We start from the raw sequence: 23,226 nt of genomic DNA, 5'->3' as shown, positions 1-23,226 counted from the left end.
CTGCGCGCGCGCAAGAGCGCCACGCCACAGCCCGAGGCCAAGGCGATCCGGCCGGCGCTGAAGAAGCGCTCCATCAGCATGGACGCGGCGGCGGCGGCGGCGCCGGGCGGCGCGCCCGGCTCGCGCCGGCCGGCGGAGCGGCCGCACGAGCCCGCGGCCAGCGCCAACGGCGACGGCGCGGCAGCCGGCACGCCGGGCTCGAAGGCGGCGCGGCCGTCGGCCGTGCGGCACCGCGACCGCGGCCGTCTGGACGTCGGCAAGGTGAGCTTCGCGCCGCAGATCGAGTGGCTGGCGCCGAGCGAGGAGTTCGCCGAGAAGGCCGAGACCGAGCTGGTGAAGGAGACGGCCGGCCCCGGCCTCGAGGAGTCCAGCCGCCAGGCGGCCAGCATGCGCAAACTGGAGGAGGAGAACGAGTCGCTGCGGCGCGCCATCGAGAACTACCGCGAGCGCGACCGCTCGGCGCGTGGCAGCGTGGACGCCTCGGGCGGCGAGCGGCGCTCGGAGCGGGCGCCGGCGGCGTCGCGCGAGCTCGAGGACGCCGAGGACGGCGAGGAGGACGAGGTGGAGAAGGCCGTCGAGGCCTCGCCAAACGGTACCTTCCTCAAGTTCGACGAGGAAATCGGTCGCGGCAGCTTCAAGACCGTCTACAAAGGCCTGGACGCCACCACCGGCGTGTTCGTCGCCTGGTGCGAGCTGCAGGTGAGGGGACGCGCCGGCGGGCCCGTCCCATGCCCGCGTGCAGGGGCGCTCAGCGACCTGTTGGATATGTATGGGAGGTGACTGTATGTATGGGTGGGGGCAGACATGACAGGCTGCCGCCGTTCGGTAGCAATTAATCACTCAGGCCGCAAGTGTGCGGGAGCAGCTGTATAAAGAGTGTCGGCTACAATTTTTCGCATGTGTTTCAGTCCCTGATCTCGCCATGTATTGTGAGGGACACTAGCCGCTTCCGTTCTGTTCTGCATAGCTGAATTACGTTGGTCTACGGAATACGGAATTACGTCGGCATAGCTTGACACTGAATTACGTCGGTCTTATGACGGTTTATATCGGTAGTTATTTGCTTAGTCGTGGGTAAATCCGTCGTTTCACAGCTGCTGCGATGCTTGGCTTTTTACTACCTTCAAGTGCGGGTGTGCCCGTGTGTGAAGCGGAGGATAGGAACTTGATGAAAAGACAGACGTCGTAAATCGTAAGCGCATTGTCACATCACGTACTCGTACCAAGTGCGTCGATAATATCGCGTCAGCGTAGCGCAAATGCGACACTGACGGTCTGTTCGCCACTCACGCACTTATATGAGCAAGCTCTACTTCGTTGGATGTTGGTAGCTGTGCTATTCACCTCAAACACCATGCACAAGACGTTACAAAGATGTTTCCAAAGTCATCTAGCGCCCAAAACTATATATATGTATAATGGATAGGTCACATAAGTGTGTTTACATATGGACTGCGTGAACCCGCTGTTAGTTGTGATCGCTGCACAGTCGGGGTGATCACGAGGCTTTCTGTCGTCAGATGAGCGGCAATCGTCTGAGCAAGAAGGAGCGCGACCGGTTCCGGGAGGAGGCCGACCTGATGAAGGGCCTGACGCACCCCAACATCGTCCGCTTCTTCGACTACTGGGAGGTGGACAAGCCGCGGCGACGCTGCATTGTACTGGTGACCGAGCTGATGACGTCTGGCACGCTCAGGACGTGAGTACGACCGGCGGACGGCGTCGCGATGGCAGCCGAGCTGTCGCTTTATGGCCGGCGGGTGCCTCGGACGCGGCGTCTGTTTTGAAACGATGGCCTGCCTTGGAATGGTGGTGATATTTTTTGTTGGTGAGAGATTTGCAGTCGTTTTCCTTTTTTGTGCGGACGTTACGTGTGAGGCACATCAACTGACATGATGTGTCGAAGAGCTAGAACCACATTATAGCGTTATGTCGTAATCAGAAGTGTTCTGTAAGTTGCTTTGCAAGAAGGTCTTGTTTTTGTCGAAGTCTTGAAAAAACTCTGTCATCGAGGACCTTATCAGTAACATCGACCTGAGTGACGGCTCATTTCCCTCGCTCTTATGTTCAGCGTGCTTTTGGTCTCGAGGGCGGCGCGCAAGAGGCAGCAGATGTTTCGATCCCCTCATTCAGAGCGCCCATTTCAGCTAAATGTTGATTAATGTGACGGAAGGCATGCCTTCTTTTCCAGATATCTGAAGAACTTCGGCCAGAGGAAAGTCTCTCTCAAGATCATCAAGTCTTGGTGTCGTCAGATACTGAGAGGTTTACAGTTCCTGCACTCGCGAAACCCGCCCATCATCCACAGGGACCTCAAATGTGATAACATTTTCATATCGGGTACCACAGGCCAGGTCAAGGTGGGCGACCTGGGGCTCGCCACGCTCAAGAATAGGTCGTTTGCGAAGTCTGTTATAGGTGAGTCCCGCGGACAGCACGAGTTCGTGCGGCTGCCCCAGCCAATAGCCGGGATTGCCGCGGCCAGTAATGGATCGCGAGTTTCGCTTGATCGCTATGTAACCGGAATGCGTCTGCGCCTGATTTATGACCGGCGAGCGGCGTGGCTTTGTGTCAGCTGATGAGATCTGGTCGCTCTACCGGCGGTGCGAGCCGAGCGATCGCGGCAGTAGGAAATGCTGCGGGCCCGGCGCTCGTTTGGAGGGGGTGTTTTTGGCCAATCCGCTTTCACGTTCGTCGGTGTCCCCTGCGCCTGCTGTCCGCCCCTCTACGTCAGGCCAGCTGGGGTCTGCGAATAGCCACCCAGCGTCTCCGTCAGCTGTCCCGTCCCGCCCACCCAGTGTCTCCGCCAGCTGCCCCGCCCCGCTCACCCGGCGCGGCCGTCAGCTGCCCCGCCCACCCCGCCCACCCAGCGTCTCCGTCAACCGCCGCGCCTCGCCCATCCAGCGTCTCCGTCAGCCGCCCCGCTCGGCCGGCAGGCACGCCCGAGTTTATGGCCCCGGAGGTGTACGAGGAGCACTACGACGAAGCGGTGGACGTTTACGCCTTCGGCATGTGCATGCTGGAGATGCTGACGTCCGAGTACCCGTACTCGGAGTGTACGGGGCCGGCGCAGATCTACAAGAAGGTCATCACGGTGAGTGGGGCACGGCCCGCCGTCACCGGTGTAGGGAACGCCGGAGGGCTTGCGTCGCTCGGTCCGGACCGGCCGCTCCGACAGAGAGCACATGTGTCGTGTGCGCGGATAGCTTTACTTTTGAGACATGCGAAGCAGGCGATGTTGGGTGTGTCCGTGGTTAAGCTGGACTTGGGGCTGAAGCGTGGGCATGTGCGTGCCGCGCCAGCGGCCCGTCGCCTGCCGCGGCCGTCGTGTCGGCGTCGCCCCGCGTGTAGTGCGGTGGCCGCCCTCACCGGCCGGCGCTTCGCTCCCAGGGCATCAAGCCGTCCAGCTTCGAGAAGATCGACGACCCGCAGCTGAAGGAGCTGATCGAGTGGTGCACGCGGCTGCACAAGCTGGAGCGGCCCACCGTCAAGGAGCTGCTCAACCACGAGTTCTTCGCCGAGGACTGCGGCATGCGGCTGGACGTGGCCAACCGCGAGGAGACGGTCAGCTCGGGCGGCAGCGTGGTGGAGCTGCGCCTGCGCGTGCTCGACGCCAAGAAGCGTCGTGACAAGCACAAGGAGAACGAGGCCATCCAGTTCAACTACAATCTCAACAAGGATAACCCAGAGGAGATCGCTAAGCACATGGTGAGTGGCCGACCGGCTCGGCAGGCGTCGCGGGCAACAGCTATGCGTTGGCGACTGCCAGTCGGCCTCTATTGAGTACGTGATGCTGAAATGCTGTCCTAACGTACCATTGTTCGGTGCGTGTGTTTTGTCACATGCCTCACGGTGTGACCTTCGTCAGCTGATGACGGCAGGCTTCGTTCAGCTGGCTGGCTGCCGCCGCCAGTGTCTGCTGGCCGGGTTACGTGCTGATGTTGCGATGAGCTATCCGTCACAGCTGTGCGTAGCGACCCGTTGTAGTAAGATGGGGACGGTGTGCGCCGCCGGCAGCCTTCGTCCGTCGCGTGCCCGGTCCAGTGAGGCCCGCGCCATGCCGCAGGTGATGTCGGGCATCCTGACCGAGGAGGACGCGCGGTCGGTGGTGAAGCTCATCAGTAACCAGATCCAGAGCCTGCTGCGCGCTCGTGAGGAGAAACGGCGTGAGCAGAGCTCCCCAGCCGCTCCGGCGCCGGCGCCGGCCGCGGGAGCCCCGCACAGCTCGGCCTCGCTGCCGGCGCTGGGCAACGGGCAGGCGCCGGCCACTGCCCAGCAGCCGCAGCCGCCGGCTCAGCAGCCACAGTCGCAACCGCAGCCTCAGCCGCAGCCGCAGTCGCAGCTGCAGCCGCAGCCGCAGCCGCAGCCGCAGCCGCAGCCGCAGCAGCAGCCGCAGCAGCAGCCGCAGCAGCAGCCACAGCAGCAGCAGCCGCAGCAGCCGCAGCAGCCGACTCAACAGCAGCAACCACCACCACATCAGCAGCAGCAGCAGCCGTCGGACCAGCAACAGCTGCAACAGCCGGTGGGGCAGCCGCAGCAGCAGCAACACTCGCATTTCCTGCAGCCACCCCATCAGCAGCAACAGCAACAACAACAACAGCAGCAGCAGCAGCAGCAGCAGCAGCAGCAGCAGCAGCAACAGCAGCAGCAGGAGCAACAGCAGCAGCAGCTCCATCATACACATTCCGTACAGCCACAGCATTCTCAACATCCTCAGCAACAGCAGCAGCAGCAGCAACAACAACCGCAACAGCAGCAACAGCAGCCGAAGCAGGAACATCAGCAACAACAACAGCAACAGCAGCAGCAGCAGCAGCAACAACAACAACAGAAGCAGACTCAACAACCACAACTGCAACACCAGCAGCCTCAGCAGCAGCCGCCGCCGCAGCAGCAGCAGCCGTCGCCGCAGCTGGCGCCGCCGCAGCACCAGCAACAGTTGCCAGTGGCGGCGGCAGGTCCGGCGTCAGCGTTGGGCGCCAGCCAGGAAGAGCTGGCTGTGGCTCCGCCTGCCAGTGAGGGGTCACAGCAGGCGCCGGCCGCTAGTCTGGAGGTGAGAGCTCGGGTCAGGGGACGCCCAGTCGCCTCATAGGTCCCGGCTGGGCCCTCCTACCGTCCCAACGCCGTGGTGGAGGATTAGCGTTGATTTTTACATCTTCTCCGAACCTTTTGATTGGATGTCTTCGTGCGATCATCGCCCATGGTAATCAGTATTGTTGTTTAAGCCCTGGCATCGTTTTGTAGCGAAACCGTAACTCGCCGCCACGCACGGCACGGTCCGTCCCGCCCGCTGGCATCACGTGACCTTAGCGCGGCTGCCACCATCGGCCGCAGGTCATCCCATTCGGGAGCAAATGGCGCGCCTCTAAAGCCACTCGAAGCCCGTCTCGGCACTAGCGGGTGACCGGAAAGAAGGCGCTCTGACCGACTGAGCTATCGAGACGAACTACAGAGCACTCACGGCAGAATCTTTGTGCTTCAAATGCGATGTTGTTTAACGTTGATGTGGAGCTGAGGCTACTCAAAAGCGTTGATCTGTATGCGACCTGAAATGTGAGGCAAACCACGCTTGGCGTGGCGTATGCTGCCTAGCAGCGGAAGTTTAAAGCTAGAACAGCACCAGGCCGCCACTAGCCGTAAGACTTGACAGGCCTGGCTCCTTAGGCCGTGCTGGCGGATGCCATTGAAAGTGTTTCGTCTGCCGTGCAAGGGCAAACAGTTTTCTCTTAAGGCTATGTAGATAACCTCGGAAGTAAGGCACCAGGTGGAGCACGTTGCGTGTAAGTGCGGGCGTTGGTCAGCTCCCCTCGTCGTTCCATCCGGCGAACAGAGCTGGTTCGCCAGCTCGCCCCGCCCCAGCCGGGACCGGAGGTGCGACGGCGGTGCCGGCGCCGCCCCGTGCTGACCGCGGCCGCTCGCCAGGTGCTGGTGGAGGGCGTGCAGGCGTCAGACAGCGAGGCGGCCGCGACAGAGAGGAAGGAGCGCCGCAAGCCGTCGCGGCGCCGCAAGACCGGCGAACGGCTGCCCCGTCTCACCGTGCTTGAGGTGCGGTGCGGCGCGCGCGGCGTCGCGGGACGGCGCAGGTCCTGTGCCTGTCTGCCGCGGGCCACCACTCCGTCAGTGCGGCGGTCGCTGCGAGTCATGCTGCCGTCTGCGGCGCGCCTGACTGGCCAGTGAAACATGTGTGTGTGGGTGGGTTCAGTCGGAAAAGCCGTTATTGGCATCTGCAGATAGGAGAGAATGAAAGGGCACGTTTGGCGCCAGCTGAAATAAGGAAGACTTATGTGGGCGTTGGTACTCACCGAATAGGTAACTTTCCATGTAAAAGACGTCTAGTTTTTTCGACAGCAAAGTTTTATGTCCGAGCCGAGGCTTTTCGAAGTAAATGTGAGGGTCATATTTCAGCAGGTGCCTGTTAGCGGACGTGTTTGAGTCTCTGTGCTGACCCTATCACGGTTCAGGTCAGATCAGCTGAGCCCACTGCCCCAGACTAGTGACCGTTGTGACATGCGGCAGGTGAAGGGCAGCGACAACGGCCCGGTGGTGTCCTGCCTGCTGGAGACCAACCAGTCGCAGGCGATCACATTCAAGTTCGATCTGCGCGAGGCGGACGTGTCGGCCATCTCCTACAAAATGGTGAGCGCCTCGTGACCAGTGTACGCCACGCACGCCGCGGGCTGCTGGGCGCAGGGCTCCAGGTCACAGTTTTACTGACCGTTAGGAGACTCCCGTTACGCGGAGTCTCCCGACTCCCGGGTGGCTCGTGTGTGGCGGCGTGACGAGTCTCCGAACGTGGCCGCTGACTTGCAGATGGTGAAACACACTGGCGCGCGGCCTGTGCGTGACGCGTGGCGCCTCCCGCAGACCGAGGCGCACCTGCTGCCGCGCGACGACGCCCAGTACTTCGAGGAGCAGCTGCACGCTATCATCCGCCAGCGGCTGGAGCTGGAGTCCGGCGGCGGCGGCGGCGGCGGCGGTGGTGGTGGTGGTGGTGGTGGTCTGCACCGGCGCCAGCCCTCCTACGACGATGAGCAGGTGGGTGCGCGCGCCGCCGGCCGGCCGGCCGCCTCCGTCCTCCGCCGCCGCCGCGCCGCGCCCCGCCCCGCCCTGCGTAACGCGCCGTGTGCGTGTGCTCGTGTCCGGCAGAGGCAGGAGCCGTCGCGCCGCTCAGCCAGCGGCAGCCGCCTGAGTTCGGTGGGCGGGGACTCGCCGCACCGCCGGCCGCCGGAGCCGCCGCCGGCCGCCCAGGTAGCGCCCGCCGCCGCCGCCGTGCCGTACCTGCCCGTGGCCGACGGCTCGTACCCGGTACTACTGCAGGCTGAGCACGGCCTGCAGATCGTGTCCCTGACGCCGCAGCAGCTGACAGCGCTGCTGCAGCGCGCCGCGCCGCCGCCGCCGCCGCCGCCGGCCGCGCCCGGCACCGCCCTGTACCCGGCGGCGGCCGAGGGCGGCCGTGTGCCGCCGCCGGCGCCGCCGCAGGTGGGCGAGCCGCTGGCCGCCGTCCCCGCCGCCTCCCACCCGGCTGCACCGGTCCACTCCCACCCGGCCGCCTCCGCGGTGCCGCACGTCATGGCCGTCCCCGGCATTGCCATGTCCCACGTGGCGGCTCCCGGGGTGTCTCCCATGGCAGCTCCTGGGGTGTCGCACATGACAGCTCCTGGGGTGTCCCACATGACAGCTCCTGGAGTGTCGCACATGGCAGCTCCCGTTGTCTCCCACGGACCGACTCCAGGCATGTCGATGCCCCACATGACAGTTCCCGTTGTCTCTCACATGACTGCTCCCGTTGTCTCCCAAGGACCGACTCCAGGCATGTCGATGCCCCACATGACAGTTCCCGTTGTCTCCCACATGACAGCTCCTGTTGTCTCCCACGGACCGACTCCAGGCATGTCGATGTCCCACATGACAGCTCCTGTAGTGTCGCACATGACAGCTCCCGTTATCTCCCACGGACCGACTCCAGGCATGTCGATGCCCCACATGACAGCTCCTGTAGTGTCGCACATGACAGCTCCCGTTATCTCCCACGGACCGACTCCAGGCATGTCGATGCCCCACATGACTGCTCCCGCCGGCTCCTACATTGCTGTTCCGGGGACGGGCCACATGAGTGCCCCAGGCGTTCCAATCCCGACCACGTCCAGTGCGGCCGTGTCGAGCTGTCCGCACCTGACGGCGACCGTCCCGGCGTCGTCGCACCCGCCCACTCCGGTGTTGTCGCCGGAGCCTGGCGCGGGGGCGCCCCTCGCCACGGGGCCAGTCTTTCCCGCGGTGGCGGGCCACCCGACCGCCGTCAGCGCCGCGATGGTCCGCGCTGCGGCCACGCCCTCCGTGGCGGCGTCTCAGCGGCCGCCGTGCCCGCCAGCGGCGTCCCATCCGGTCACGCTCCGGACGGGGACCGGCGCCCCGCCGCCGTCCGTCCCTCACGCACCGCTGCCGGCGTCCTGGTCCCAGCCGTGCCCGCAGCCGGCCGCCGAGCCGCCGGCCCCGGCGCCGGCGGGCCAGCCGCCCGACCCCGGCCAGCCGCACTTCGCCCGGCACCCCGTCCCAGCCGACGCTGCACCGCCGCCGCCGCTGCCCGCGCAGCCGCCGCAACAGCCGCAGCCGCAGCAGCAGCCGGTGGAGGGCGGAGCGCAGCGGCCGGTAGAGCCGCCGGCGGAGTCGGCCGCCGACCCCAGTCTCGAGGCGCCCCCTGCGGCCGACGCCGCGGCCGCCGTCGCCGAGGTAGGTGGCGCTGCGTCGCCTGCCTGCTTGTCGGTGCCCTTCGGAGTCGCGCGGACGCCCTGCTTGCCACCCGGGCCGGCCGCGCGCCCGCCGTTCGGTGTTCGGTTCGCCTGCACCCCCGCGCCTGTGGCCGTCTGTGCCCTCCCGACCTGGCTCGCCGCGCGCTGCGGTGGTATGCTCCGGCGGCCGTGGAGCCGCCGCTGCCTGTCGGGGACGCGGGTCTTTCGCTGGCTTCTGTTACGGGCGCCGATGTGGGACACCGCACCGCCCCGGGCTCGGCTCTTGCGGATGGCTGCAGAATCTTGGGAGCAGGATCTTTCGTGCTGGACGACCTTTTCGTCGAGCATCTTGCGACGTGCTTGGATTTTGTAACGGTGTGTTTTGTTAGCGAGGATTCTGGTGTTGCAATAATTTTCGGAAGCGTTTATTGAGGTGGGCCTGAGTTGTTAGTGACTTGTTTGCCACTGCAGTTGGTCTCATGGCGGAATGGAGTGATTCTTTTAAGCTCTGGCCAGTAATGCGTGGCTGGAGACTGACGTTCGCGTTCTATGCGTGACAGAGGCAGGTCGTGTACCGGCTGTAGGCTAGTGTGCTAGCTGGTGATGCCTAGCGTATGCGCCTAGCTGTTTTGTCTTGAATGTACAAAGCTGTACTTTGTCTTAGGCGTAGACCATCTAGACTGCCTGGGTGATTATGTTGCGTTTAGTTTGAGTGCATTGCTTGTACATGCTGGGGTATGTATTTATTTGCCACATGATCGTGTCCTTGGTTCAGATGTGCTGGTGTATTACTTGTGATACTCTGCTTGGGATGGTCCTGCTTCCGTTTCTACTTCCCTCTTCGTTCTCATGCATCGGTGCTGGCATACACACCCTTCTGCGCCGGCCCGCCTGCTCACTCAGAGATGGTGCCGGCGACAGGAGCGCCATCTGCCGCAGCGCTCGCGCCTAATGACTGATGATGGATTGCGTGTCGCCTGACCCCGCGGGCCGCGCGCCGGGGATGGCCGCCCGGTCGCCTCTGACCGAGCGCCGGCGTCGCGCGGCCGTGCTCCTCCGGCGCGGCGTCGGAGGAGCACGGCCGGGAGACCACGGCCGCGCGGTCATGGCGGCCACGTCCGGCGCCGGCCGCCTCTCCAGCTCAGGGGAGGGCAGTGTTGCGTGGCGAGCGGGCCACCGTCGGCGCACCGGCGCCAGTGCGGTGGGCCGCTCCTGGGTGGGCCGCCGACCTGGCTGTCCCGTCAGCACCGCCCGCTCGTCCTCGTACGTCCGACCCCTCGTCTGACCTTCCCTCCAGCGCGCCGTCCCAGCCCGCCTCCTGGTCCGGCGCTGCTGGCGCCCCTGCCGATGCTCCTGGCCCAGTGTGCCGCTGTCCACACGCCCCACGCTCCGCCCCTCTGACGCTCGGCCCGGCCGGCCCGCCGAGCCCGAGGTGACTGACGGCGGACTGTGTGTCTGTGCCGCAGGGTCCGCGCCGACGCCTGTCGCGGTTCGTGGTCAGCTCGGTGGCGCAGACCGTGGCTCCCGTCAGTCCGCTCTCCTCGCCACACTCGCCCAGCGCCGACCAGGTACGACGGCTGGACGGCGGCCGACGCCGGACGGCGTGACGTGCCCGGCCCTGCTGTCGACACGTGTTGTGGCGACTACTCGTGATTGGTTCGTCCCCTGAGCAGTGGTATCTGTTGACAGGCACAGCTGGCTCGGTGTGTGTTGTCCTCCCCCCCCCCCCCCCTGCGTCGAATGATCGGTGCGCCTCAGCCGCCCCAGTCGCGGAGTGTGCAGCTGCCCCGTCCGCGCTGTGAGAGGACTGCCAGGATGTTCTGACCGGCCGGCCGTTGTGTTTCAGCCGGCGCCGCCGGCGGACGGCAGCGGCGTCTCCTCGGCGCCGCCCGTGCTGGCCGGCCGGTTCTCCATCACGGTGACCACGCCTCCGAGCTCGGCTGGCGCCGTGCCGGCCACCGGTGCGCCGCCCGGCGCCGGCGGCGCTCCGGCCGGGCCGGCGTCGGCCTCCTCCGGCGGCGCAGCGCCGACGGCGGCCGTCACGCAGACCGTCAGCGCCACGCGCGCGCCCATCTCACACGCTCACTCGGCCGCCGAGCAGCCGCCGTCGCTGACTCCGGCTGCGGCCCCGGCTCCGGCTCCGGCTCCGGCTTCGGTTTCGGTTTCGGTTTCGGCTTCGGCTTTGGCTTCGGCTGCGACTCTGGCTCCAGCTCCGGCTACGACTCCGGTTCCGGCTCCGATTCCGATCCCCGTTCCGACTCTGGCTCCGGCTCCGGCTCCGACTCCTGCTCTTGCTCATGCTCTGGCTCCGACTCCGACTCCGACTCCGACTCCGACTCCGTCTCTGGCTCCGACTCCGGCTTCGGCTCCGGCTCCGGCTCCGGCTCCGGCTCCAGCTCCAGCTCCAGCTCCGGCTCCGACTCCGACTCCGACTCAGACTCCGGCTTCAGGTCCCGCTATTGCTCCAGTTCCTGCTCCGGCTCCGTCTGCCGCTCCGGCTCCGTCTCCGGCTGCTGCTTCGGCTCCGGCGCCCACGCCGGTGCCGCAAGACGAGCCGGGCCTGACGCTGGCAGGCGCCTCGCCGGAGCTCTCCTTTTCACCGCAGAGCACCGAGCACAGGTGAGCACCGGCCGACGGGCTTCGGCTGGGAGGCAAAAGCCCGTCCAAGCCCCCTGTCCGCGCCGAGTTACCCGACCGACGCTTGCGGAGCCGCGAGCCGAATCCGACCATCTCTGCTGACGTACCCGCGCGTTCGCGGCCACCAGGCCCGTGTTGTCGCTCCGTCTGACCGGTGGCCGCCCACGCTGGACGCGGCGCCTGACGGGACTGTCCCCGCCGCCGGCAGCGGTGTCGGCAACCTGGAAGGGTTGCGTAAACAGCTGAGCCGTCTGACGTGCGCGGCGGCGGACGGTGCGCTGGAGGCGGCCTCGCAGCCGTCCACGCCCGTCTTCTCGGCCGTCTCGGCTGCCGACATGGCCGAGCTGAACCGCCGGCTGACCAGCATGAGCAGCGGCCAGGGCTCGGTGAGTGGGCCGCGCGGCGCCGCCCTCCGCCGCAGCGGCGCACGAGCGGCGACTAACGCGCACAGGTCCGGAGGCGAGGCGGCTGTAGTGGGCGTGACTGACGCATGTACGCGGCGCTCTGGCCGAGGAGAGGAGCTGGTGGCGGGGGCGTGACCGGGATATGCAGCTTAGCCGAGGCGGGGTGGAAAAGGTGGCGGTGGTGGTGGTAAGAGCGTAAGGCCCCCGTTGCCTGCATGTGCTTGCTTGCATTAACCTGACAAAGGTCGTGCGATCCGCAAGTTCTCCGTTTGTCACCCTGCCGCGGAGCCGACACTCCGCCCACGCCATCTGTCGGTGCAGCAGCGTGTTAACACAGGAGTCTGGCGAGTGTACGGGGGGGGGGGAAGGGGGGCGGGCTGGCTCGGAGACGTGCGGGCGGGCGAGCGCGCGGCCGCGAGACGCGCGGGTAACGCGTGCCGCCGACCCAGGAAACGCTGACGACCAGCTCACGCGCCGGCGTGCTCCGTCCCTGGAGCTGGCACTGCGACGACCCGACGACGGCCGGCACCTCGCCGCCCACTGTGCTGCTCTTCGCGCCGGTCCCGCTCGCTGTGAGTGACCCCGGCTCCGGACGCAGCGCCGGCTCCGGCTCCGGCTCCGGCTCCGGCTCCGGCTCCGGCTCCGGCTCCGGACACCTGCGCCTCATGGGCTGGCGTGTGGTCCGCCCGGGCCGCCGGCGCCCATCGGTGTTGTCGAGTTAGCGGGGCTACCGTCGGAGTCGGACAGGGACTGCTGTTTGAGTCCGCCGCGGCACTCGATGAGTTCTAGACGTCGGTCTCGACTTCTTTGTCTTGGTTTGTCCTCCTGCGGTCCTCGATCCGTGTGGGCGTGGTCTGCTTTGGTCAGTTTCTGGTCAGTTTGGTCTGCGGCAATTTTGGTAGTTTCGCTTGCAATGGTTTGGCTCGGTTGGGCCGACGGCTGCTGTTGCTGCTTTGGGTACGTAGATGAAGTGTTCTGGCATGGAGCCTGTCGGCTGGTGTGATCGGGGGCGCTTGTGTCTTGCTTGGCCTCCGTTCACCGATCCGCACCGCGCGCCCGTTGATTGCACATTTGCATGCGCATGACTGTGAGCTATCGCGACGTCACGTCCGCTGCTGTAAGTATGCGCACTGGGCGGACACGTCTAATGCGGATGTCGATAGGTGCACCTTATCAACAGATTGGATCGATGCCTCCGTGGTGCACGGGTGTTCGGTTGGCAAAATGAATTAAAAAATACATTTCCCAAACAGTTTGGGATTTTTGTTCACGGCTAGACGGTGACGCCGTGGTAAGTGCCTGTCGCCGCAGATCCCGCTGACTGGTTGTGCAACATACGTTCATTGAGCGACGCCCTCGGAAGGTGCGCCCTGCTCAGCGTTGCCTTGCCTGAAGGCGCTCGGACAGAGCCGACCTGACCCTACCTGACCTGATGCCGCCGGCCGCCGGCAGACGGCGTCCGTAGCGAGGAGTGCCGACCAGGACCCGGCGGCGGCGGCGGTGGCGGCGGCCCGGCTTGGCCCAGATGGCTCCACGCCGCAGCAGGTGCAGTCCCTGCAGGTCAGTGCCACCCGGCCCGGCCGGCCGCAGACTGTCCACCATGTGTGGCGTGCCGCTGTCGCGCGTGCTGTGCCGCCGTCGTGCGTGCTGTGGCGTGCCGTCCGCGCTGTGCCGCCTGGTGCTGCCCCGGTCCTTGTGGCCGGTCGCTGTGCCGCATGGCGCAGGCGTCTGCGCCTGAGCGTGCTGAGTGTCGGCAGAGGAGCTCACCCCAGGGCGGCCGTCGCCTAACGTACCGGGGATGCCTGGCGCCGGCCGCAGGCGTCCGCCAGGGGGGCCGGCCGGGAGCCGGCCGGTCCCGCCGCTGGGGTGCGTCCCTCTGCCGTCAGTCCGGCGCCGGCTGGCTTCAGCGCCCGGCGCCAGCGTACCGCGCGCTGCTGTGTTGCTGTGCTGCTGTGCTGTCCGTACTGCCCAGGCCGGTGAGGACCCCACAACCGGGCAGGCCCGGTGGCCGGCTCACCGATTGCTCCGGCTCACGTTCCCCTGTGGTCGCATAGATCATGGACAGCGCTCACGGTTTGTCCCGAAGGCAGTGCGTCCTCCACCTGTTTGTTGCACTATGTATTAGGTCCATTTTCTGGGCTCCCTTTGTAGAAAAAGTCGTAAGTCTGTGCCCAGAGCGGTCTTTTGGGTTGCTGCATTGTGGAAACTGCCTTGGTTGCTTTCCGTACAGGAATGTCGAAGGTGTCATGAGAGCCTCTTCAAACATCATATTTTATGCGAATCTGGGCGACCCTGTATGCCATAGAGCCGCGTGCAATCCATCTGATCGTAGACCCGTAGCAGTACAGACTCATGCCATGGCGGACCGCGAGGCACGGCATATTTTGGGTGAACTGGGTGTCCCGTAGCGTAGAGGACCGTTGCCAACCCGGTAGTGCGCACCAAACTAACGCAGAGTGTCTTATTAACGTGCGTTGGAGCGGCGGCGCAGGGCTGGAGACGCCCCTGGCAGCGTGCCGCCACTGCGTGCAGTGCAGCGGTGTTGCCCTGGCCGTGGCCGGCGGCCGCCTGTGTAACCGGTGCGCGTCTGGTCTGGTCCGTAGTCGACCCATTACCTGGACCTGCCGGCGGCCCCGGGCCTGATTGTCACGCCTCCTCCCACCCCACGGCGCGCGCACGCCCAGGTGACTCAGCCGGCCGGCCCGGCGCCGGCGCCGGCGCGCCGCACGCTTGCGCTTGGTGTGCGCACCCGCTGACTGTGCGCTGCTGCTTGGCCGGCGCCCGGCTGGAGACGACGCCGTGCGGCGACGGCGGTCGGCCCGCCGCGACGCTGCGGCGACTGGCGGCTGGTTCAGGGCGGCTGCCCCACAGGCGGGCCGTCTCCAGGGGCGACACGCCGGCCTGGGGCCGGCCAGCGCGACGCTAATGTCGCCGGCGCGGCGATAATCACACTAATGGCGTCCCGCGCCGCAAGCTACTTACCACTGGCGCTCGGTATGGACATCCGACATTGGTGGATGGCATCGATGTATACTAGGGCCGCTTACTACTAGTACTTAAACCACGCGTCACATAGATGTGAAATAAGTCGGATGTGGTGGCAAATGACTGCACCAGTTAACAACTGCAAACTGTAACAACTGTAAACAACTGCAACTGTACCCGTCGATGGATGATTGTAACCTGTAGGAAAGACATTTCGCACGACATTCTCTGGCGCGAGAACGTTCCTGCGCAGGCCCACACGTGTCGACGCGGATCGAGGCGACACAGATAACGGACACAGCGATCGGCGGCATAGGCGGGATCAGTCCCGATGACAACGAGAGTAGGCAGTGACGAGCGGAGCTCAGATTCGGTTTCGGCGACAATGCGGACGCGGTTTCACAGGGGCGGACCGAAGGCATGGCAGCAGATTGTGCGTCACTCGTCGGACCGTCTCCACTGGTCGTTGTAGCGTCAAGCCTGCCGCCTGCATGCTCCGATTGTTGCCTGTTAGTGCCGTCACCGCCCTCCTCCTCCGCGACGGACACGGCACGTATGCTGAGCCGCCGCACCGTGTGTCGCACTCGGAGAGCGCGCGCCGCCGGTCGTCGACATGGGCCCAGCGGCCGCGGACGAAGGGCCGCCGGGTACGGACGCATGCGGAGTATGCTGACCGTGACCCGGTCCGAATTCAGCTGAGCTCCCCCAGTGGCACAATATATGTGTTATTTCGCATCAAATGGTCAGCTTGACACCTTTAACGTGCGCTTGGACAACAGTGCTACTTCGTGTAGCGGTTTGTGGATAAGGCAGCCAACATCAGATCTGTTTCGAACGGAATTGTCACGTCATGTTGACGTCCGCAGCAGCCACCATGTTGGATTCCAATGTGTGTGAGCTTCCGATTGGCCGTCCGCGAGTCTTGCAGTCTTCAGTCGCAATGCCGTGAGTGGCCGTCTGGGATCTGTATCATGTCTCCGACCAGTCGGTGACGTCGGCTGAATGGGCGCGAGTTCGACTCGTGCGGCGCGCGCCCGACCCCGTCCGCGCCGTCCCAAGTCTGTTTAGTTGCTGCGTGCAGCACCGAATGCTCAGTCGTAGTGGATGCGTATCGAGTCTCAATGTTGACGTCTGCATGAGGGAAGCATGGCGGTCACACGCCCCAGCGAGAGAGCACTGTTGGGACGCAACTGTCGCCAGGTCGCGATGAAGATCCTCGACCTCGCGGGGAATGTGCACCCTCAGGATGATGTGCGGGATTGGTGCGAGAATGATGGGCGCACCAGGCATGTCTGGTGCGGCCGGCGCCCGAGGATCGGAGCTCGTTTGGAGCGGATTCGCCCGTCCGTCTTCGGAGAGCTTTGTGGCGGACGGTCTTGTGTTGGGGCGTGGCACTTGCGGAGTGCCTCAAGTCACAACTTACAACATGTCTTGCCGGGTGTGTCGAAGCTTGCCATTTTGTACAGTGAGCGTGTGGTGAGTGGCGCGCTTGCTGCCACCGGCCGTCGTGCGCCTGACAGCGGCAGGCCTGTGGTGGCCGCCGGTCGTCGCCGTGGGCACTGCCAGCCGCGTCTGAAGTGTACGCGCCGCCGGCCGGGCCGCGTCTGACGGCGGCCGTGTCTTGCAGCTGCCGCGGCGCCAGTCAGTCTCGCCGGTGGCCGTCGCCCGGGCTCACTGCTCCGGAGCCCGCCGCAATGTAGGCCGCGCGTGTGCCGTGTAGTGAGACCCCACCTCTGGCTGACGGAGCACCCTCACCCCGCCCCCAAGCGCAACTGCATTGGATGCCGGACCACCCGGTCACCTCACCGGACGCTCCACACTCTCTCCCCTTCAGCCCTGCCACGAACCCCGCTCGGGCGCGCTCCCGGCGCGGCTGCAGTCATGTTACGACGCTCGCTCTGACTCCGCCTCAGCCCAGCCACGTGCGTGAACAGTGGCGAGGGGCGCCGCTCCGGCCGGCGAGGCGCGGCCCCACATCAGCCCAGCCCCGGGCGTGAGCAGTGGCCAGGGGCGTCGCTCCGGCCGGCGAGGCGCGGCCCCACATCAGCCCAGCCCCGGGCGTGAGCAGTGGCCAGGGGCGCCGCCTCGGCCGGCGAGGCGCGGCCCCACATCAGCCCAGCCCCGGGCGTGAGCAGTGGCCAGGGGCGCCGCCCCGGCCGGCGAGGCGCGGCCCCACACCAGCCCAGCCCCGGGCGTGAGCAGTGGCCAGGGGCGCCGCTCCGGCCGGCGAGGCGTGACCAGGTCCCGACACTGGGAGGGGGTGGCTCACCGCCTGTGTGTGCCGCTTGGAGGGACGTGACCCAGCATGGATGACACGCCAACAGCTCGGCTGACCTGTACAGGACGGCTTCCGACGCACGGAGGGCACGCGCACTTCCAGCATCACCCTGCTCTGACGTTACTAGCACTGCATTCGCTAACGGTCATGGCACACACTCATGGCTGGTCGTCTCACAATCTTGTGCGTATCAGTGCGTAGCGTTTGTCTGGTTTGACCCGTTTCAAAGTCGCAAGCCACCCTTGCATTTTGACTGCAATCGTCTGACCTACGTCCGCGGCTCGGCGCTTGCGGCGTGGCGCGGCGCGCGGACGCCTTGCGATTCGTGTTTGACCGCCGCCCCCGGCGTCGCCAGAGCACCTCGGACGTCTCGCGCTCCGCGAGCAGCACCGAGACGGCCGGCGACCGGAGGAAGGCGCCGCCGCTGCTGCTGGCTGACCTGGAGAAGGAGCTCAACAAGCTGCACACGCGTCACCCGCTGGTAAGGACGCCCGCCTGGCCGGTGCCGGCCCGGAGCGGACACCGGTGCAGGGCGACCGCGGTGTCGCGTTCGGTGCCTGGTCTCTCCACACCGGCGGCGGCCCGGAGCGGACACCGGTGCAGGGCGACCGCGGTGTCGCGTTCGGTGCCTGGTCTCCACGCCGGCGGCGGCCCGGAGCGGACACTGGTGCAGGGCGACCGCGGCGTCGCGTTCGGTGCCTGGTCTCCACGCCGGTGGCGGCCCGGAGCGGACACTGGTGCAGGGCGACCGCGGCGTCGCGTTCGGTGCCTGGTCTCTCCACACCGGCGGCGGCCCGGAGCGGACACCGGTGCAGGGCGACCGCGGCGTCGCGTTCGGTGCCTGGTCTCTCCACACCGGCGGCGGCCCGGAGCGGACACCGGTGCAGGGCGACCGCGGCGTCGCGTTCGGTGCCTGGTCTCTCTACGCCGGCAGCGGCCCGGAGCGGACACTGGTGCAGGGCGACCGCGGCGTCGCGTTCGGTGCCTGGTCTCTCCACGCCGGCGGCGGCCCGGAGCGGACACCGGTGCGGGGCGACCTCGGTGTCGCGTTCGGTGCCTGGTCTCTCCACACCGGCGGCGGGACCGAAGGCGCGGCCGTAGCGCGCTCCGCGTGGGGCGCCTCGGCGGCAGCGCGCCGGCTGACCGGCCGCCGTCCGTTACAGCACCACGTCATGTCGACGCCGCTGCTGTCGACGCAGGACGAGGCGACGCAGTCGGAGAACGGCGCGCTGGCACAGTGGGAGACGGTCGGGCCAATCGACACCACGCACACCCAGCCCATCCAGCTGGTCAGCTTCCAGACCAACAGCGGTGCCAGCAGTGAGTCCAGCGTCCACGCACTCTGGCCCTCTTACTTTACTTTGCTACGTAACTTCGATAACTTGGCTTTTACCAACTGCCACTGACAGCGAGACTTCTGACCCTGCCTCAGCCTCTGACCTGCCGGCTCAAGTTCTCACTGTGCACACTGCTCCAGTGGATTCCGCGTTTAAGTTCGCCGATGTTCTCCACCTACCCCTGCCCCTGCCCATGACGTCACCAGCGTAAGCAGCGGTAGTGTCGCGATGGTTAGCCACCAATCAAGCACGCTCGAACATCTAGCCTTGCTGGCGTTTGCGTGTTTGGCGCCAGCGCCGGCGCGCCAGGCCGGCACTGTTGACCGGTGGGACGGCCGCCGCCGCCGCGTCTAACGCCCGGCGCCGTCCGCAGCGCCATCGTCGACGCCGGGCACGCCGGTGCGCCGCGGCCGCTTCGCCATCACGGTGAGCCGCACGTCGGTGCCGTCGCCGCCGCCGCTGCTCTCGCCCGTCAGCGAGCCGCCCGACGTCGAGCACTCGGCGCTGTTCGTCGAGCTGCTGGGCAGGTGAGCAGACTGCGGCGTGGCGCCGGGCCTGCGCGGTGCCGGACTACGCGCCGCGGAGGAGCGCGGTGCTGCCGCGGCGAGCAGTCCGGGTTTGGCTGCTCGATGAACCTAGTGGTAGCGCCCGTTGTGCTTAGGTTCAACCCAAATCGTCTTTGCCGTCGCCCGTCACGCAGCTTCTGACGCCGTGTGGTAAGTTGTGGCGGTTGATGGAATGGTGGCGCCGCTCTCTGACAGTCTGCTCTCTGTCTAAGGTGTTAAGATTCGACCTGGAGCCTCTGTTCCTCACTGCCTTATTCAGCCCCGGCCGCCGCCTCTGTCAGGCCGCGTGTCCGTGCTCCTCGTAGCATCCCGACACCACAAACGGACCGTTCCTGTTTTCGTTTCCGTCGCGCTCCTCCGTAGTGTACCCCCCCCCCCCCCCGTGTCGCTCCCTCCGTGAGCCGCGCCCCGTTCCGCTGCACCGCTCCGCGTCCGTGACGCTCCGCCGCCGCCCCGCCGGCAGGCAGCGACAGCGCATGACGGAGCTGCTGCGCCAGCAGGAGGAGGAGCGCGAGCGGCTGCGTCGCGAGCTGCTGGACCAGCTGCGCCGCCCGCCGCCGGACGACGGCTGAGAGCGCCGGCCCGGCGCGCCGCTCTAGTTCTGTTTGTTTTCTATCTCAGGGTATTGTGGAACTTGATAGCGTAGGCGCTCGTGCGCGCCGGGTCTTGGCCGTCCGGTCTGGTTCAGTCCGGTTCGGCTTGATTCAGTCCGATTCGGTCTGGTTCACTCCGGTTCCGTCTGATTTGGTCCGGTCCGGTCCGGTCCGGTCCTGTCCGGTCCGGTCCTGTCCGGTCCGGTCCTGTCCGGTCCGGTCCGGTCCGGTCCGGTCCGGTCCGGTCCGGTCCGGTCCGGTCTGGTCTGGTCTGGTCTGGTCTGGTCTGGTCTGGTCTGGTCCGAACCGAACCGAACTGTGCCGAGCCGAACCGGTCGACATTGTTACTGGTAGATAGTTTCCAACCACTTAACTATCGTGCTTTCATTGTTTTGGCGCGCGCGCGGCCCTAGTCGGTGAGCAGGGGCGGACGACGGGCGGCGACCCCGGCCGCGGCCGAGGTGCAATGCCGTGTGGGGTCGACCTTTTAGCGGGGAACGTGCGCACCGTCGCACGACACGCGGGCGCACATACGCATACACACACGCATATATATATCAGCTGCTGCGAACCCGCATCGGGCGTACGCCAGCGAAGTCGGCGGCGGCGCGGCCGGCTATTTTATACAGGTGGCTGGGCGCCGCCGGCCCGTTTGTACCGTGTAAGGTTCTTGTCTAAGCGAGCGGCCGCCGGGCCTCTGTGATTGGGGATCGAGGGGGGGGGGGGCGGGTCAGGCCCGGGCGACCCGCCCGCCGCCGGGGCCACGTGTGATGCCAGCCACCGCCCGGTCATTACGTATATGATTTCTTTGAGCTGTGTATCCAATTGCCATATATGGAGACGACATGAATGAATACAATATCCTAGGTAGGTCTGGTTTCAGTGGTCAGTGCGCAAAGCGCTTTGCTGTCCGCCTTTCCCCGGGTTATCCCGTTTTTTTTCTCACAAGGAGACCAACTGTTAATGGCTCAGTTGCCCATTGAGAGGGAACGTAAGGCAGGCCAGTTTCGTTCGGTTTGCCCCGAGGGCCGGCGCCGGAGCTGTGGTGGCGCAGTAAGGCAGTGTTCGTAGACTGTCGGTCGTTTTCCTGCTGCTATGCCTGTTTAACCCGTCTCATTTTCATTCTGGCAATATATTTTACTATCGGTCGAGTGGTGCGACGATCCACAACAGCGTATGTAGGACGGTGCGGCGATCCACGACAGCATATGTGGGACGGTGCGGCGATCCACGACAGCATATGTGGGATGGTGCGGCGATCCACGGCAGCACATGTAGGATGGTGCGGCGATCCACATCACATGTAGGACGGTGCGGCGATCCACGACAGCACATGTAGGACGGTGCGGCGATCCACGACAGCACATGTAGGACAGTGCGGCGATCCACGACAGCAGATCCACGACAGCACATGTAGGACGGTACGGCGATCCACAGCACATGTAGGACGGTGCGGCGATCCACAGCACATGTAAGATGGTGCGGCGATCCACGACAGCACATGTAGGACGGTGCGGCGATCCACGACAGCACATGTAGGACGGTGCGGCGATCCACGACAGCACATGTAGGACGGTGCGGCGATCCACGACAGCACATGTACGACGGTGCGGCGATCCACGACAGCACATGTACGACGGTGCGGCGATCCACGACAGCACATGCAGGATGGTGCGGCGATCCACGACAGCACATGTAGGACGGTGCGGCGATCCACAGCACATGTAGGACGGTGCGGCGATCCACAGCAATGTAAGATGGTGCGGCGATCCACGACAGCACATGTAGGACGGTGCGGCGATCCACGACAGCACATGTAGGACGGTGCGGCGATCCACGACAGCACATGTAGGACGGTGCGGCGATCCACGACAGCACATGTAGGATGGTGCGGCGATCCACGACAGCACATGTAGGACGGTGCGGCGATCCACGACAGCACGTAGATGGTGCGGCGATCCACGACAGCACATGTAGGACGGTGCGGCGATCCACGACAGCACATGTAGGACGGTGCGGCGATCCACGACAGCACATGTAGGATGGTGCGGCGATCCACGACAGCACGTGTAGGACGGTGCGGCGATCCACGACAGCACATGTAGGATGGTGCGGCGATCCACGACAGCACATGTAGGATGGTGCGGCGATCCACGACAGCACATGTAGGACGTTAATACATATCGCAACGCCGGGCGTGCCGTGCAAAGATTGCTGCCTTCTGAGTCCTGCTTGGATAGTCCCGCAGAAAAAGTCCGTGCAAGTTGTCCGGCGTCGGGTGATGCACCTCCGCCTCGGCCGCGTCCAGTGGTCGCCTCTCTGGCGGAGATGTTCGAGCGGCCCGCGGGGCTCGCCAGCAGCGGACTGGCGCCGTCACGTGGCCCGCGGGCTCGCCAGCGGCGGACCGGCGCTGTCACACCGACGCACCGCGCCTGTCGGCTTCCGGCTCCCGCAGCAGGTGTGCGGTGGGACATCATCGAACTCGCTGGAAAAGCGTGGCAGAAGCGCGACGCGTCGGTTGTTCCCTCTCGCATTCCAAGGTGATGAGCCGTTGGCTTCGTTGGGGTGGCCATTGTCAAATGCGACGCCATTGTCAGGTGTCTGCAACGCCACTCCTGGAATCCGTGTGTGTGTGTCATTGGGGCTTTACGACGCACTCAGCTGCTGAGCTATATGGCGTCGCCTGCCTCTCAACCTGGCAGGAGGGAGGGCACCGCGGGGAATCGAACCCCGTACCTGGTTTCCCAGACGCGCAGTAGCTAACGCAGACGCGCTAACCACTACACTACCGGCACCCTACTCCTGGAATCCAAGTGTGTTCGGATCCACCCAGCCCAATGCACAACCAACTTTTGTCGGTATTCGCATGTTCACCGTCCCCCACCGTTGAAATTAATCCGACGTGAAGCGCACTGATGATGCGTCTGGAGCCAATGAATGCGTAGCATACCTACGGCTGAAGCCGGTCATAAGGCCGTGAGAGCTGGCTCCGTATAATTTTTAATTTATTAAAAGGCACAGGAACATCACAGCCGCACCAACCGCGAATGGCATGACGGTCGGCCACGGGATCACAGCTTCCGTCGCGTCCACCAGACGGCGCCAGATGCGACACAAGCCACCGCGGTCATCACCGCCGTCCACATTGCCTCGTACAACAGCTTGGGCGAGAACACGGTCCACACGAAGATGTGGTGCACGAAGGCGGCCGACAGGCAGCAGTAGACTAGGAGGACAGCGCCGCGGAGCGTCACCAGCACGTGCAGCACGTCCGGGAAACATCTGTCAGCAGCGGGGGGGGGGGGGGGCGTCATGGTCGGACACCGGAGGACCGGGTGCCGCCCGCAGTCAAACGATCAGCGGCAGGACATCGGGCTCCTTGTGAGGACGCCCTGATCGCGGCGACAGGGACGCCACGACGGTCGGAGACGAGGACGAGCAGGCCGGCAGTGGGGGCGGTACAAGGAGAACGGTCTAAGTTGGAATCTCAATCACCGTTAATTTCACACCGACCTGAAAAACCGAAAAGTTACTTCCGCTGACTCAGAAGCTACCCGTCCTCCAGGAAGGCGCAGGAACTGCGGGTGGGGGTGGGGGGGGGTGGGTGGGGGGGGGGGGGGGGGGGGGGGGGGGTGGGGGGGGGGGGGGGGGGAGGGGGCAGAGCCCCCTCACCATTTGCTGGTAATTTCACATCGTTTCA

The 23,226-nt window shown here is 65.4% G+C and overlaps 2 protein-coding genes across 4 annotated transcripts; both read left to right on the top strand.

The window, feature by feature from the left end:
- Positions 1-205: 205 nt before the first annotated feature.
- On the top strand, positions 206-11,349 carry LOC119095641 (serine/threonine-protein kinase WNK1). The gene is made up of 13 exons (XM_037218511.1): positions 206-699; positions 1,521-1,699; positions 2,192-2,418; positions 2,937-3,094; positions 3,391-3,708; positions 4,067-4,305; positions 4,477-5,053; positions 5,923-6,045; positions 6,517-6,636; positions 6,865-7,035; positions 10,193-10,294; positions 10,573-10,665; positions 11,332-11,349. The coding sequence occupies exons 1-13, from the start codon at positions 388-390 to the stop codon at positions 11,347-11,349; spliced, it is 2,637 nt and encodes an 878-aa protein (XP_037074406.1). The 5' UTR covers positions 206-387.
- Positions 11,095-20,688, top strand: LOC119095625 (nascent polypeptide-associated complex subunit alpha, muscle-specific form). Of its 3 annotated transcripts, XM_037218486.1 has the most exons (9): positions 11,095-11,345; positions 11,572-11,749; positions 12,217-12,339; positions 13,220-13,327; positions 14,371-14,451; positions 17,386-17,511; positions 18,194-18,350; positions 18,741-18,894; positions 19,397-20,688. In XM_037218486.1, the coding sequence occupies exons 2-9, from the start codon at positions 11,699-11,701 to the stop codon at positions 19,503-19,505; spliced, it is 909 nt and encodes a 302-aa protein (XP_037074381.1). In that variant the 5' UTR covers positions 11,095-11,345; positions 11,572-11,698; the 3' UTR covers positions 19,506-20,688. The 3 variants fall into 3 exon arrangements, with proteins under 3 accessions (XP_037074381.1, XP_037074394.1, XP_037074385.1); XM_037218499.1 differs by lacking the exon at positions 12,217-12,339; XM_037218490.1 differs by lacking the exon at positions 14,371-14,451.
- The last annotated feature ends 2,538 nt before the right edge of the window (positions 20,689-23,226 follow it).

This window comes from Pollicipes pollicipes, unplaced genomic scaffold (genome assembly GCF_011947565.3).
Source record: "Pollicipes pollicipes isolate AB1234 unplaced genomic scaffold, Ppol_2.1 Scaffold_1698;HRSCAF=1987_pilon_pilon_pilon, whole genome shotgun sequence".
Classification (NCBI taxonomy): domain Eukaryota; kingdom Metazoa; phylum Arthropoda; class Thecostraca; order Pollicipedomorpha; family Pollicipedidae; genus Pollicipes; species Pollicipes pollicipes.
The sequence above is the reverse complement of the archived record's forward strand: the minus strand, read 5'-3'. Positions and strand labels throughout refer to the sequence as shown.